We start from the raw sequence: 14,259 nt of genomic DNA on the forward strand, positions 1-14,259 counted from the left end.
TTGTTGTGTATCTGTAAAGCATGCACTCCCATGTTCCGCCACCAGGGAGCTCATCCCCTGAAGTCCCAAGGAATCCCAGCATCCCTTGAGGACACTGTATACAAGCCGGCCCCCTAAGGCCTGTTCCTCACTCTGGAGTGTCTTATTAAATGCTGAGGTCACTGTTACTTTAACCTCCCTGTGTGCAGCCTCATCTGTGTTAGGAACACAATAACTGGCGACAAGAATGCGAATCCAACGCAAAGATGCAGCAAACTGTGGGCATCCTGGAGAAGTTCTCGGAGGGTGAGGACTGGGAAGTCAATGTCGAACGGCTAGACCAGTACTTTGTAGCCAACGAGCTGGACGGAGAAGGAAGCGCTGCAAAAAGGAGCGGTCCTCCTCAGTCTGCGGGGCACCGACCTACAACCTCATGAAGAATCGCCTGGCTCCGGTGAAACCCACAGATAAGGCGTATGAGGAGCTGTGTACACTGGTTCGGGAGCATCTTAACCTGAGTGAGAGCGTGCTGATGGCGAGGTACCGGTTCTACACGTGCCAGCGATCTGAAGGTCAGGAAGTGGCGAGCTACATCGCCGAGCTAAGGTGACTTGCAGGACAATGCGAGTTTGGTGGCTACCTGGAGCAAATGCTCAGAGACTTTTTTGTACTGGGCATTGGCCACGAGACCATCCTGCGAAAACTTTCAACTGTGGAGATACCGACCCTCAGTAAGGCCATTGCGATAGCACAGGCGTTTATGTCCACTAGTGATAACACCAAAAAAATCTCTCAGCACACAAGTGCTAGCAATGTTCATAAATTAACTGGAACTGTGTTTGCGAGCAGAAATGTAAAGGGCAGAAACCACGAGTCTGCAACTGCCAGCAGGCCTCAGGTGACCCAGATGACTGAGAGTCCCCAACAAAGGATGAATGTAAGGCAATTCACACCTTGTTGGCATTGTGGAGGCTTCCATTCAGCCTATTCATGCCGCTTCAAAGGGTATGTTTGCAAGAGCTGTGGGACAATGGGGCATCTCCAACGAACTTGCAAACGAGCTGCAAGCTCTGTAAAACCTGCTAACCACCACGTGGCAGAGGAAGATCGGTCCATGGTGGATCAAAGCAATTTCGAGCCTCAGAGAGAGGAGGCAGATGCTGAAGTACACGGGGTGCACACATTTTCGATGAAATGTCCACCTATAATACTAAATGTAAAATTGAATGGCTTACCCGTAGCCATGGAACTGGACACTGGCGCTAGCCAATCCATCATGAGTAAAAAGATATTTGAGAGACTGTGGTGCAACAAGGCATTCAGACCAGCCTTGAGCCCCATCCACACGAAACTGAGAACGTACACTAAAGAGCTCATCACTGTCCTGGGCAGCGGCATGGTCAAGGTCACCTACGAGGGCACGGTGCATGAACTGCCACTCTGGATTGTCCCGGGCGATGGCCCCACACTGCTTGGAAGGAGCTGGCTGGACAAAATCTGCTGGAACTGGGATGACATTCAAGCGCTATCACATGTTGATGAGGCCTCATGTACCCAGGTTCTTAACAAATTTCCTTTCCTTTTTGAGCCAGGCATTGGAAACTTTTCCGGGGCGTAGGTGTGGATCCACTAGGTCCCAGAGGCACGACCCATTCACCACAAGGCGCGAGCGGTATCTCACATGATGAGGGAGAGAGTGGAAATCGAGCTGAACAGGCTGCAACACGAGGGCATCATCTCCCCAGTGGAATTCAGCGAGTGGGCCAGCCCGATTGTTCCAGTACTCAAAAGTGATGGCACGGTCAGGATTTGCGGCAATTATAATGTAACTATTAATCGTTTCTCGCTACAGGACCAATACCCGCTACCTAAGGCAGATGACCTATTTGCGACGCTGGCAGGAGGCAAGACGTTCACCAAGCTCGACCTGACTTCGGCCTACATGACGCAGGAGCCGGAGGAGTCTTCGAAGGGCCTCGCCTTCATCAACACGCACAAGGGACTGTTCATCTACAACAGATGCCTGTTTGGAATTTGGTCGGCTGCAGCAATCTTCCAGAGAAACATGGAGAGCCTACTCAAGTCGGTACCACACATGGTGGTCTTTCAGGGCGACATACTGGTCATGGTCGGGACACCGCCGAGCACCTACAAAACCTGGAGGAGGTCCTCCAGTGACTGGATTGCGTAAGGCTGCTGCTGAAGAGGTCGAAATGCATCTTCATGGCAACAGAAGGGGAATTTTTGGAGAAAGATCGCGGTGGACAGCATTCGGCCCACAGACGTCAAGACAGAGGCTATCAGGAAAGCGCCCAGGCCACAAAACGTCATGGAGCTGCGGTCATTCCTGGGACTCCCCAACTATTTTGGTAACTTCCTACTGGGGTTAAGCATCCTTTTAGAGCCCCTACATTTGTTATTGCGCAAAGGTGAGAACTGGGTATGGGGAAAAAAAACAAGTAATTGCTTTTGAGAAAGCCAGAAACATTTTATGCTCCAACAAGCTGCTTGTATTGTATAACCCGTGTAAAAGTCTTGTGCTAGCATGTGACACGTCGTCGTACGGAGTCGGGTGTGTATTACAACAAGCTAACATTGCGAGGAAGTTGCAACCTCTTGCCTATGCCTCCAGGAGCTTGTCTAAGGCAGAGAGGGCCTACAGCATGATTGAGAAAGAGGCATTAGCGTGTGTGTTTGGGGTAAAGAAAATCATCAGTACCTGTTTGGCCTCAAATTTGAGCTGGAAACCGATCACAAGCCCCTCATATCCCTGTTCGCTGAAAACAAGGGCATAAATACTGATGCCTCAGCCCGCATACAAATGTGGGCACTCGCGCTATCAGCGTATAATTATACCATCTGCCACAGGCCAGGCACCGAGAACTGTGCGGATGCTCTCAGGCGGCTACCATTGCCCACCACAGGGGTGGAAATGGCGCAGCCTGCAAACTTGTTGATGGTGGCACAGCCCGCAGACTTGTTGATGGTCATAGAAGCGTTTGAAAATGATAAATCACCTGTCACGGCCCGCCAGATTAGGACTTGGACCAGCAAAGATCCTCTGCTGTCCCTAGTAAAAAAACTGTGTACTGCATCGGAGCTGGGCCAGCATCGCCGTTGAAATGCAAGAGCCAATCAAGCCGTTCCAGCGGCGAAAGGACGAGGAGTCCATTCAGGCAGACTGCCTGTTGTGGGGTAACCGCGTAGTGCAAAAAAAAGGGCAGGGAAACGTTCATCTCGGATCTCCACAGCACACACCCGCTTGTAGTAATGATGAAAGCGATAGCCAGATCCCACGTGTGGTGGCCTGGTATCGACTCTGACTTAAGAGTCCTGTGTATGGCACTGCAGCGTGTGTGCTCATTTGAGCAACGCGCCCAGAGAGGCACCACTAAGTTTGTGATCCTGGCCCTCCAGACCATTGTCGAGGATCCATGTCGACTATGCGGGCCCGTTTCTCGGTAAAATGTTCCTGGTGGTGGTGGATGCTTTTTCAAATGGATTGAATGTGAAATAATGTCGGAAGCACCACCACCGCCACCATTGAAAGCCTGAGGGCCATGTTTGCCATCCACGGCCTGCCTGACATACTGGTCAGTGACAACGGGCCATGTTTCAACAGTGCCAAATTTAAAGAATTCATGACCCGCAATGGGATCAAACAAGTCACCTCGGCCCCGTTTAAACCAGCCTCCAATGGGCAGGCAGTACAAACAGTCAAACAGAGCCTTAAACGAGTCACAGAAGGCTCACTCCAAACCTGCCTGTCCCGAGTACTGCTCAGCTACCGCACGAGACCCCACTCGCTCACAGGGGTGCCCCCGGCTGAGCTACTCATGAAAAGGACACCTAAAACCAGACGCTCGCTGTTCACTCCAACCTGCATGATCAGGTAGAGAGCAACCACCCACAGCAGACACCACCTTTTGAGCCCACAACACACACCCAGAGGATCAACGACGCCATACCGGAACAGGAAATTGAACCCATCACGCCCAACAAGGCCAGGCTCACCTGGGAGCTCTGCAGGGCCAACAACACGCCAGCCCAGCGAGGGCACAGCCATCACACCAGAACAGACATCTGTACCGAGGCGGCCCACCAGGAAAGAAAGGCTCTCGACCGCCTCACTTTGTAAATAGTTTTCACTTTGACTTTGGGGGATGGGGAAGAAAGAGTGCTGTTGTGTATCTAAAGCATGCACTCCAGTGTTCCGCCACCAGGGAGCTCATCCCCTGAAGTCCCAAGGGATCCCAGCATCCCTTGGGAGCACTGTATATAAGCCGGCCCCTAAGGCCTGTTCCTCACTTTGGAGTGTCTTATTAAAGACTGAGGTCACTGTTACTTTAACCTCCCTGTGTGCAGCCTCATCTGTGTTAGGAACACAATACAGGTTATGCCATCAAACTTCTCAAGAGTAAGATGCAGGATATGTTTATAGCATTCAACATTAAGGTGCTGGTACAGTCGTTAAGTTGTCTTCCAATTTTCCAATCACAAATGAATTGCCCAATGACTTAATGACTGCACACACATATTGCTTATATTTTTTGTGGAATACTTAATCACATACTGGTTTGTAATCCCTTGCTAGCATTCTGTATACAGTCCAGGTTTGGCAATTTTTCACTGGATAGAAATGCTTGTGCAATTGCGGTGTAAAAACTTCGAGCCACTCCGCTACCCTCTCCTGGCTCATCTTTGAAAGTGACCTTCACCCTGTGCACAGTCATCGGAGTTGTAGTGCATCTGCGGCCAAAGTGATTATTCAGTTGCCTCATTGTTTGCTGAATCAAGAGATCACGATCACGATCAACCTGAAACAGAAATTAATTGTCAATTTTTTTTGGAGCTCTGCTAATCAACATTTCCAAACTGCTGTGAACTACTTACAACAATGAAATGAGAGCAAGTACTATCCCAATAAGTTCAGGAAACTTCCATTGTTAAAGAACTTGTGGAAAAAGTGATAGAAACAGACAGACAGTCCCTGATTAAAACAGACTTAAACAGTGAACATTCATCCACTGTATAATAACTGACAAATATTTCAGCTATATCCAGTATAAGGCATCCACGAACTGGCAAAAACCTTACGTAACCCAGGAAGTTCCCAGGTTCAATCCTTGGACTGCACGAATGAACTATTGTAATCAGCTAAGAGGTGGACACTATAATTGATTACATTTTAAAGTCAGGAAAAAAATAATCAAACAGGTTTCTCAGTGCCGACTGCCACCAAGTTATCTTTGCTGAAAAATGTGCACATGGAAACTAGGGTTGAGTGAAATTGGCCTCAACTATGATGCTCCCTGTGGTCATATACCTTACACTGCTACCCGCTGCCCAGGCTCATGTATGTTACATGTGGGAAGGACTGAAGAGCTGCCAGCAACCATGCAAACATCAGCAGCTCCAGAAGAGGAGTGGGGGGAAAAAAAAAGGGAATGCAAATTCATGTACAAGTTGCTTTTATTACAATAATAAACACATTGCTGTGTGTTTATAAAACAAGCTTACAAGACTAAAATAACCACTGCATAAATATACAAGAAATAATCTTGTACTACCTCCCAACAAGGCTTAAAAAGGGACAAAGGGGTGGCCAGATGCAAGAAAAACATGGAGGGGGTATCCAACCAGCAATCATGAAACCAAGCTAACTTTTCTTTTACCTCTAGAGTTAGGTCTCTAGACTGAGCATTTCTTAGTTTCTCCATTTCTCGGCGGAATTTCGACTCTTTCACTTCAAACCCACCAAGTTCGGTCAAAATCTGTCGGAGGAAAATTCCACTCTACATTATTTCAAGTGCTGCATAAAACTACATTAAGTTTAAAAATAATCACTAATTTCAGAATTATCCAGTTTTCTATACTGGTGTTAGAATGCTGTGCTTTAAATGTCATCCTTACCGATCCAGGTTCAGCTCCTACATCTTCCATAAACACTCGCCCAAAGAGTTCTAAAGACAGCCGCCAACGTCCCAACAACATGTCATGAGAAATGAGCATTCCCATGAAACTACATTGTGGCCTGGGGATCAATAAAAACAACAAGGAAGGAGTGATGAATTTCTAAAAGTGTAAGCTATTTAGATTGAACTGGAGAATATGGCAAAATAGTTCTTTAACATAGCTTTGTGCCATTTTGAAAAACTAAAATTTAATAGAAAACCCAGGTTTACTGGAGTCTGTGGAGAAGTTACCTGAATGATGTAAGTGGTGGTCCTTCACTTTCAGTAAGCCCAATCTCAGCCAGCAAACTGCTTTTTAGTTGTGCTGCAAGGTCTTGAGCAGATGGTCCTATTCGTGAATTTTCAGATTCATCTTCTGGTAACACTTGCTCATCGGCTGTCTTCCTCTGCCGATTCTGCATACTCATAACATTCTTCAGGTTAGAAGAGTAAGACATTTTTGTGGGAAGCACCTGAAGAATAGGACCACAGTATTGCAGTAGATTAGCCATGTTCGGAGTAAAAAAGCACTTATTCAACCAGGCTTAAAGTTGAATTCATGGGACATAAACTATGTTTGGCGTAAACTTTGCGTTTCCTGAAAGTGGCAGAGAAAGGATAGAATAACCAAAGGCAAAGGACTGAATCACTTCCAGGTGTTTTGAATGTAGATGAAAGCCTAGTTAAGTTAAGCTGGTGAATGCCATGCTATATTTTAAGATGTTGTGAATATCACATAAGGAACCACTGCCTTTTCTCAGGATAGTTTCCATAAACACAAGGTTAAAACACAAGTATGCTTAACTGACAGAGAAATTAAAAAATTGTAGCTGATCACAAGATAGCTCCCTAAATACAGGACATCACAAAGTTCTTGATCGATTCCTTGCTGAAAAATAACAGGAATTAAACTCAAAGGATCAACAATCTTGAGTTTAATTTCCTCTCTCTACAGAGTACCTTAAGCATATACTCCATCCACCCTGAAGACAAAACTAGAGCATTTGCAGCTCGGGGGGAAAAAACTTGAGAAATAAAAGACCTGTTCGTTGCTGGTGTCTTCTCTGGAACAGATTCCATGGAGATGGGTCGTCAGGTGCTGCGGCAGGAAATGGCAGAACAAATACTACTGAAGGAGTACTTCACAAGGTCTTCCAGTAGGTCCCTTGCCCCAACACCGTACTCTTTTGTAAAAGCTGCTCAGTTGGAGGTACTTAGTGGCTGAAATCACTTTCAAATTTCTATACTGATTAGAATTCAAATCAGTGTCAAGCCAAAAGTGACTGCATCAGATCATGCCAACAGCCGGTGTTGAACCTATTAGTAATGGAGAATTCATGGCTTGGTTCCTTGAAACATTTGCGAGCAGTTGATTTATCTGTCTGATCTGACGGGATAATCTATGACGGAACCAGCATCAGTGACCAAAGTGCCATCTGACTTCACCCAATAGCCGCACAAGCATGTGCACACTTTCTAACATGGATGACGGGATAGCTATCAGAAACAGTAGCCCCGATTTGATTTTTTCCTCCACAGCTGAAGCCAACCTAGCTGTCACGAGCTAATACAGCACAAACCTAGAATCAAGGCCTCAAGCTTCTAGTTCACTTGCCTTTACCAAGTGAGCAGGCTGAATGTTTTGAGAAAAATGATTAAGTTTTGAGTAGCTGTAGTAAGACTGTGTGAAGACCAACAGCTCTCAGGGGTACTCTTCACACAGAGCACTTTTGATATATTGGGAAAACTACTGGTCAGCTGCACAGTTGAAAAGTAGACCCAGAAGCATCTTTAATATGCAACACCCAGCATGAAGGAGAGCTCTAATTTTTCTACAAGCCTCCCAGAAAAATTCAATTTGTGATCAGCAAACTACTAAAAGCAGTTTGTAAAAAGTTAACTTGTGAGAAGACTAAATACAGTATTGTGACAATAGAAGAGTTAACTTCTGAACAATTGCAGTTAAGAATGTTATGCAGACCTTTGTTATGAGGGGAAGAATTATGAAAGGGTTCCACAAGAGCCTGCAGTAGGATCTTCTATAATTACCCTTTTGAAGACCGACAACACCCAAAATAGATCCAGAATGTAGCCGACAGTGTGGAAAGTTCTAGAATAAGGTTTTGATTATCACTCAAAATGCTCGTGCGTATGAAAATGCCAAGAAACTCTTGAGTACCTTAAATAGTATGTGCATTAAAATAAGATGGAAGTAATTGATTGGAACATGGTCACGGTAAATATTTTTAAACAGCCCAAGCTGTTTCAAGCACAGATCGAGTCACCGTGATCTTCTGCGCTAGTTTAATAAACGCGCTAGAAGCTGGCCATGTCCCCAGATCAACTTAATCACCATAACGGGTTTCCACTAATTGCGCCTGTTTGTGGGCCTTCGAGGAGGCTTTTAAAATTTAGCTTTTAACAGGGCACTAATGTATGTTTTAAAAGCTTACTTTAAAAAAAAAACAAAGGAACTGACTACTGTACACCGTATGAAATCTCCCCCCACCCCCACTCCACTGCCCCCAAAGTCATTTTCAATTATTTTAAATCAGGTTACAGAGTGGATGCGACACTGATTAAAAATGCTTATTCTTTGTGATTTAGCCCATTTTCAGCTGTATTAATAAATACCATTTTAATGTAATTTAAAACAAATTATGTTACATAGAAACATAAAATAGGTGCAGGAGTAGGCCATTTGGCCCTTCGAGCCTGCACCATCATTCAATAAGATCATGGCTGATCATTCACCTCAGTACCCCTTTCCTGCTTTCTCTCCATACCCCTTAATCCCTTTAGCCGTAAAGGCCATATCTAACTCCCTCTTGAATATATCCAATGAACTGGCATCAACATCTCTCTGCAGTAGGGAACTCCACAGGTTAACAACTCAGTGAAGAGATTTCTCCTCATCTCAGTCCTAAATGGCTTACCCCTTAACCTTAGACTGTGTCCCCTGGTCCTGGACTTCTCCAACATCGGGAACATTCTTCCTGCATCTAACCTATCCAGAACTCTGCTCGATTGCGCTGGTTCATGCCAGATTTTACAATCGGCGATATGCCAATGTGTTTACGTGGAAACTTGAGCAAGAAGAAAAAAAACTTCCAAAACTAGCACATTTGCACCTGGACCAGCGATTGTGCCCACAGTGGAAACTCTTAGCCTAGATCTTAACATAGAAAGTTTCAATTTTCAATTCAGACAAACAGATACAAGTCATAACTTATCAGATTGCATATGTTCTGGGTGAGATAGCTATCCATTCCGCAAGGCAAAAATCAGGAGTTCTCGTAATTTTAATAATTACAATACTAAAACATTTCATAATATTCAGTCAGATAGAACTGTAAATGTTCCCTATTGCTAAACTTCCTGCATGCACTGATGTGCCAAATGCCCAATGTTGATCCTAAACTCTACTGACTACTTCGAAAAATAATGAACCTGGTCAAACTACATTTATTTTTTTTAAAAAAAAGATCTTGGCAAATAATTTTAAAAGTCAAGGTTCTTTTTTAAATTTGCATTTCATTGCAGTACGAAAGACTATTTTGAAGAAAATAATGCATTAACATACAACAAAAATGTGTCAATTAGTCAAGTTTCACAAATATCCCCTCTTGATGGGGATATCCCCAAGAATGAAAAAGAACAAAGATGACACACAGTTGAGAAAGCCAACTTTGAAGATACTGAATTGGAAGTAGTCATGAAAATCTTACCTCTAAGCAGTTTCTATCCACAGTTACTTCAGTTATACCTTTTCCAAGGCCCGAAAAAGATGAATATAGACCTTGGCTTGGGCGACCAAATAAATCTTCCTTTCTAGCATTGGGCTACAGGAGGAGAAAGGAAAGAACTCAAACGCTCAACTGAAAACATTTTCCCCCGCCCAGAGAATTCATAAATCATTTCAACACAAATCTTCTCCGAAAGCTCAAGCACAGTAATACAATTTGCATAGGTAATGGCTACATCGGTTTATTAGCATTGTTACAGTAAGAAACTTACAAAAAAAAGAGTCCGTGAAGACCAGTCAGCGCTACTGCTTTTACCTGCAAAAGATGGGGTTGGTCTGCCAGTGGAATTGCTTCAGCTAGAGAAACTTCAAAAGGATTTGGCGGAATACAGCCGAGGAAGGTCATAGAATCAGAACGTCGGAAGAATGGGTGATTTTGGCCTGCTTCTGTGGACAGAGTTTCATCATCCTTGTCATGGAGACCAGAACCTGAATGGAAAAAAATAAATCACATCGAGATCACAGCATGCATGCAGTCATACCTACTGTGAGCAAACTAACCAGTTCAATAACGATATGCAAGACAAAAACAACAAAAATTGACTTATCCAGCAGGATTTAAAAAAAAACTGGAAATATGAATAATGCTCTCAAAAAAGGTACTTATTAAATCGATATTAGCTGTGCAATGACTGTCTGCACACTAATTGGGAACTGTTTTCAAAGTGACATTGGGCTTTGAAAACAGCTGTTTTATTTAATGTATGGCACTTGTATAATAAATTCATCACTAGGCATGTCTACCTCTCCAATCCAAGCATATATCACACATAGCAAGGTACTTCGGAAAAATGGGAGATGAAGTACAAGAGAGATCCCAGTTATATCAATAAACATAATAAATCAGCACACTGAGTCGACCCCCTCAATCAAGGTCACTGGCATATCCACTTTACTGTTTAGTATGTGAAGTGAATGAACAGGACCCCAGAGGGAACAGTCCCACGGTTTATCTGGGTGAAACACAACATTTCCCTTAAACTAAACTTGCCTTTCAAAAAAGTCTAAAAACAGCTTTCTTATGACAGGTTTATGAAATTGCAATCTTGAACAGAACAAGCCATGGTTGAACTAAAAATAGCACACCAATGCCTCAAAGGACATCCAGGATGAGTAAACAAACTTAGTGTTGGAAATCATCATCATCATCATAGGCAGTCCCTCGAATCGAGGATGACTTGCTTCCACGTCAAAAAGTTCACAGGTGTTTCAATGAAGGATCTAATATTCCAAGTCCAAAACTAAATCTTGAAGGAAGATGCCAGTGTGTGGATTTTGGAAAGACCAATTTAGGTCAGCAATCAGAATCAGAAAAATGAAACAACTGGTGCTACAGGTTAGATAAATGGCTGAAAGCTTGTTATGCAAACAAATCCAATCAGGAACAGTTAATATAGAGGCATCCGTAACTATGGAAGTACATCAGAGTGGAATTTAGAAATAAAATGTGACTGCTTGCAGCTGCCTATTTTTGCAATGCAAACAATTCATTTACAGAATATAGGGGTAGAAATTTGTCTGGGCCCGCTTTTAAGTTCAGTCCCGGTGCTACGCAAAGCTCGTGCCATAACCAGGAGGCCCAAAGCCCGGACAAAATTGGATGTCAGGTCTCGTCTAAATCTAAATCGTCGAGTCTTGACTATTCCAACGCAGTCCTGGCTGGCCTCCCACATTCTACCCCTTGTAAACTAGAGGTAATCCAAAACTCAGCAGCCCATGGCCTAACTCGAACCAAGTCAAGCTCACCCATCACTCCTGCGCTCACTGACCTACATTGGCATCCAGTTAAGCAACGCCTCGATTTCAAAATGTTAATCCTTATTTTCAAATCCCTCCATGGCCTCGTCCCTCCCTATCTCTAATCTTCCAGTCCTACAACCCTGCAACCCTGCTTTTAAAGCCTTAAAAATGTCCAAAGTTTTTGAAACTGAAGCCAAGAGGAAGATGACGACCTGTTGCAGCTTTGCGAAAGGTGGACTATTGACAAACTGATCGCCCATCGATGTTTCAGAGCTTTCCTGATCTCTCGCCAATGTCTTGAACTTTTTTTTCTTGATTTTTCATGTTTCAATTGATGCGGTGTAATGCAGACAAAGGCAAGTTGTGGAGGTGTAACCCAAGAAGACGATCCTGAACTGGAAATGTTGATGTGAATGTGTGTCTGATTAAAGCTGAACAATACCAAGGTGGGAGGGGGAGGGAAAACACACAAAATCTTAAGTTAGGTCCATGGAAAGTGGTTTTGGGTGCACTTCAATTAAAAAGTGGTGGTATAACCCAAGAGATTTACAAAAGGATATACTTGCTTTGGAGGCAGTTCAGAGAAGGTTCACTAGGTTGATTCTGGGGATGAGGGGGTTGACTTATGAGGAAAGGTTGAGCCTCTACTCATTGGAATTCAAATGAATGAGGTGATCTTATCGAAATGTATAAGATTTTGAGGGGGCTTGACAGGGTGAATGCAGAGAGGATGTTTCCACTGATGGGGGAGACTAGAACTAGAGGGCATGATCTTAGAATAAGGGGCTGCCCATTTAAAACAGATGAGGAGAAATTTCATCTGAGGGTTGTAAATCTGTGGAATTCACTGCCTCAAGAGAGCTGTGGAAGCTGGGTCATTGAATACATTTAAGACAGAAATAGACAGTTTCTTAAACGATAAGGGGATAAGGGGTTAAGGGGAGCGGGCGGGGAAGTGGAGCGGAGTCCATGACCAGATCAGCCATAATCTTATTGAATGGTGGAGCAGGCCCGAGGGGCTGTATGGCCTACTCCAGTGTTCCTATTTCTTATGTTCTTATAACGGAGGGTGCTAAAGGCATGAGGCACGAGTCTCGTATGGGTTTATGTTTGCATTGAGTGCACGTTAGCTCCAGATTTAGTTTCTCGCCACATCCCGACAAGTGTTGGAAACAAAGTTATTGCTAATGTCAGGTGTAATAAGAAAATTTGTAATCTGTAAAATGTAAACAAGTAATTCCCTTCCACCAATACCCAGTCTATTTGTTTTTGGGATGAGATGTTAAATCTGCTCCAGTGGTTCAAATGGGTTAAGAAGGGATAGTTAGCATGGATTTGTTGAAGGCAAGTTGTGTCTGACTAACCTGATTGAAGAGGGGCACATGAGTAGCCATCCTGTATCTGGAGGTTAGTACCCATTCTTGCAGCTTTTGATTCCCATGTATGTGTCATAAATTCAGGTATTCTATCCGTAGACAACTTAACCAGGCCCCACAGCATCATAGTGTGGCATGTGTCAGCTACCCAATGGGGTTACAAGCAACGTTTTACAGATTGCAATAGACGCTCCCCCCCCCCCATTGTGTTCTTATAGGGACAGCTAAGCAGCATCAATCGCTGTATATGCAGTAAGCAACCCAGGAATATTCACTCTGGGGGATGGGGGGGGGGAAAGAGAAGGTCGAGAGATAGATTTAGAGCAGGAAACAATGAAGTAACACAGCATGAATGAGAGGAGCAAGTGCAGGTATCAGCAAAAGCGCAGCAAGGAGGATCAGTTCGAAGTTACATAGAAACATAGAAAATAGGTGCAGGAGTAGGCCATTCGGCCCTTCAGCCCTTTGAGCTTGCACCACCATTCAATATGATCAGGCAATTTCAGTACCCCATTCCTGCTTTCTCTCCATACCCCTTGATCCCTTTAGCCGTAAGGGCCACATCTAACTGCCTTTTGAATATATCGAACGACTGGCCTCAACAACTTTGTGGTAGAAAATTTGACAGGTTCACAATTCTCTGAGTGAAGAGGTTTCTCCTCATCTCGGTCCTAAATAGCTTACCCCTTTATCCTTAGACTGTGATTCCTGGTTCTGGACTTCCCCAACATCGGGAACATTCTTCCTGCATCTAACCTGTTCAGTCCCGTCAGAATTTTATAAGTTTCTATGAGATCCCCTCTCATTCTTCTAAATTCCAGTGAATATAAGACTAGTCAATCCAGTCTTTCTTCATTTGTCAGTCCTGTCATCTCAGGAATCAGTCTGGTGAACCTTCGCTGCACTCCCTCAATAGCAAGTATGTCCTTCCTCAGATTAGGTGACCAAAACTGTACACAATATTCAAGGTGTGGCCTCACCAAGGCCCTGTACAACTGTAGTAAGACCTCCCTGCTCCTTTACTCAATCCTCTCGCTCTGACCCTGAGGTTTTGCCTACAGTGGATACAGAAAGTCTCTCCTCTCTGTCTGACTCACGGGGCACATTTTTTAAGAATGCTGCAGCCTCCAAATCTTTCAGTACAGTTAGTCAGGCACTGCACCAATACATTGAGCAGTGACTGCTGATAACGTCCGAGTGGTGTTAAACAAATCCCAAACCAGTCAAAGATCAACAGCTCATGAAAAAGTTTATGGAGGAGTTTAGCAGAATTTAATATATTGTCTGGGAAAATGAGGGAAAACAAACTTCAAGCTTCAGGTGAATTGCAGGCCAGTAACGCACAGATCATTCAAAATGGCAAACCTTGGTCTGTTCTGCACAGTACGCTTGAAATTCTAACTCC

The 14,259-nt window shown here is 44.1% G+C and overlaps 1 protein-coding gene across 10 annotated transcripts in view; it reads right to left on the bottom strand.

Moving 5' to 3' along the window:
- ubr5 (ubiquitin protein ligase E3 component n-recognin 5) overlaps nucleotides 1–14,259 on the bottom strand; it is a 176,905-nt gene that overhangs the window by 22,534 nt on the left and 140,112 nt on the right. For 7 of the 10 annotated variants that reach the window (XM_070888496.1, XM_070888497.1, XM_070888494.1 and 4 more), the window contains 6 exons: nucleotides 9,995–10,167; nucleotides 9,662–9,775; nucleotides 6,186–6,406; nucleotides 5,893–6,013; nucleotides 5,655–5,774; nucleotides 4,553–4,796 (listed from right to left, as the gene is read on the bottom strand). In XM_070888496.1, the coding sequence (XP_070744597.1) occupies nucleotides 4,553–4,796; nucleotides 5,655–5,774; nucleotides 5,893–6,013; nucleotides 6,186–6,406; nucleotides 9,662–9,775; nucleotides 9,995–10,167 (993 nt within the window). The remainder of the gene's footprint in view (nucleotides 1–4,552; nucleotides 4,797–5,654; nucleotides 5,775–5,892; nucleotides 6,014–6,185; nucleotides 6,407–9,661; nucleotides 9,776–9,994; nucleotides 10,168–14,259) is intronic. The other 3 variants (XM_070888500.1, XM_070888499.1, XM_070888495.1) reach the window with 1 other exon arrangement.

This window comes from Pristiophorus japonicus, chromosome 1 (assembly GCF_044704955.1).
Source record: "Pristiophorus japonicus isolate sPriJap1 chromosome 1, sPriJap1.hap1, whole genome shotgun sequence".
NCBI classification, from domain to species: Eukaryota; Metazoa; Chordata; class Chondrichthyes; family Pristiophoridae; genus Pristiophorus; species Pristiophorus japonicus.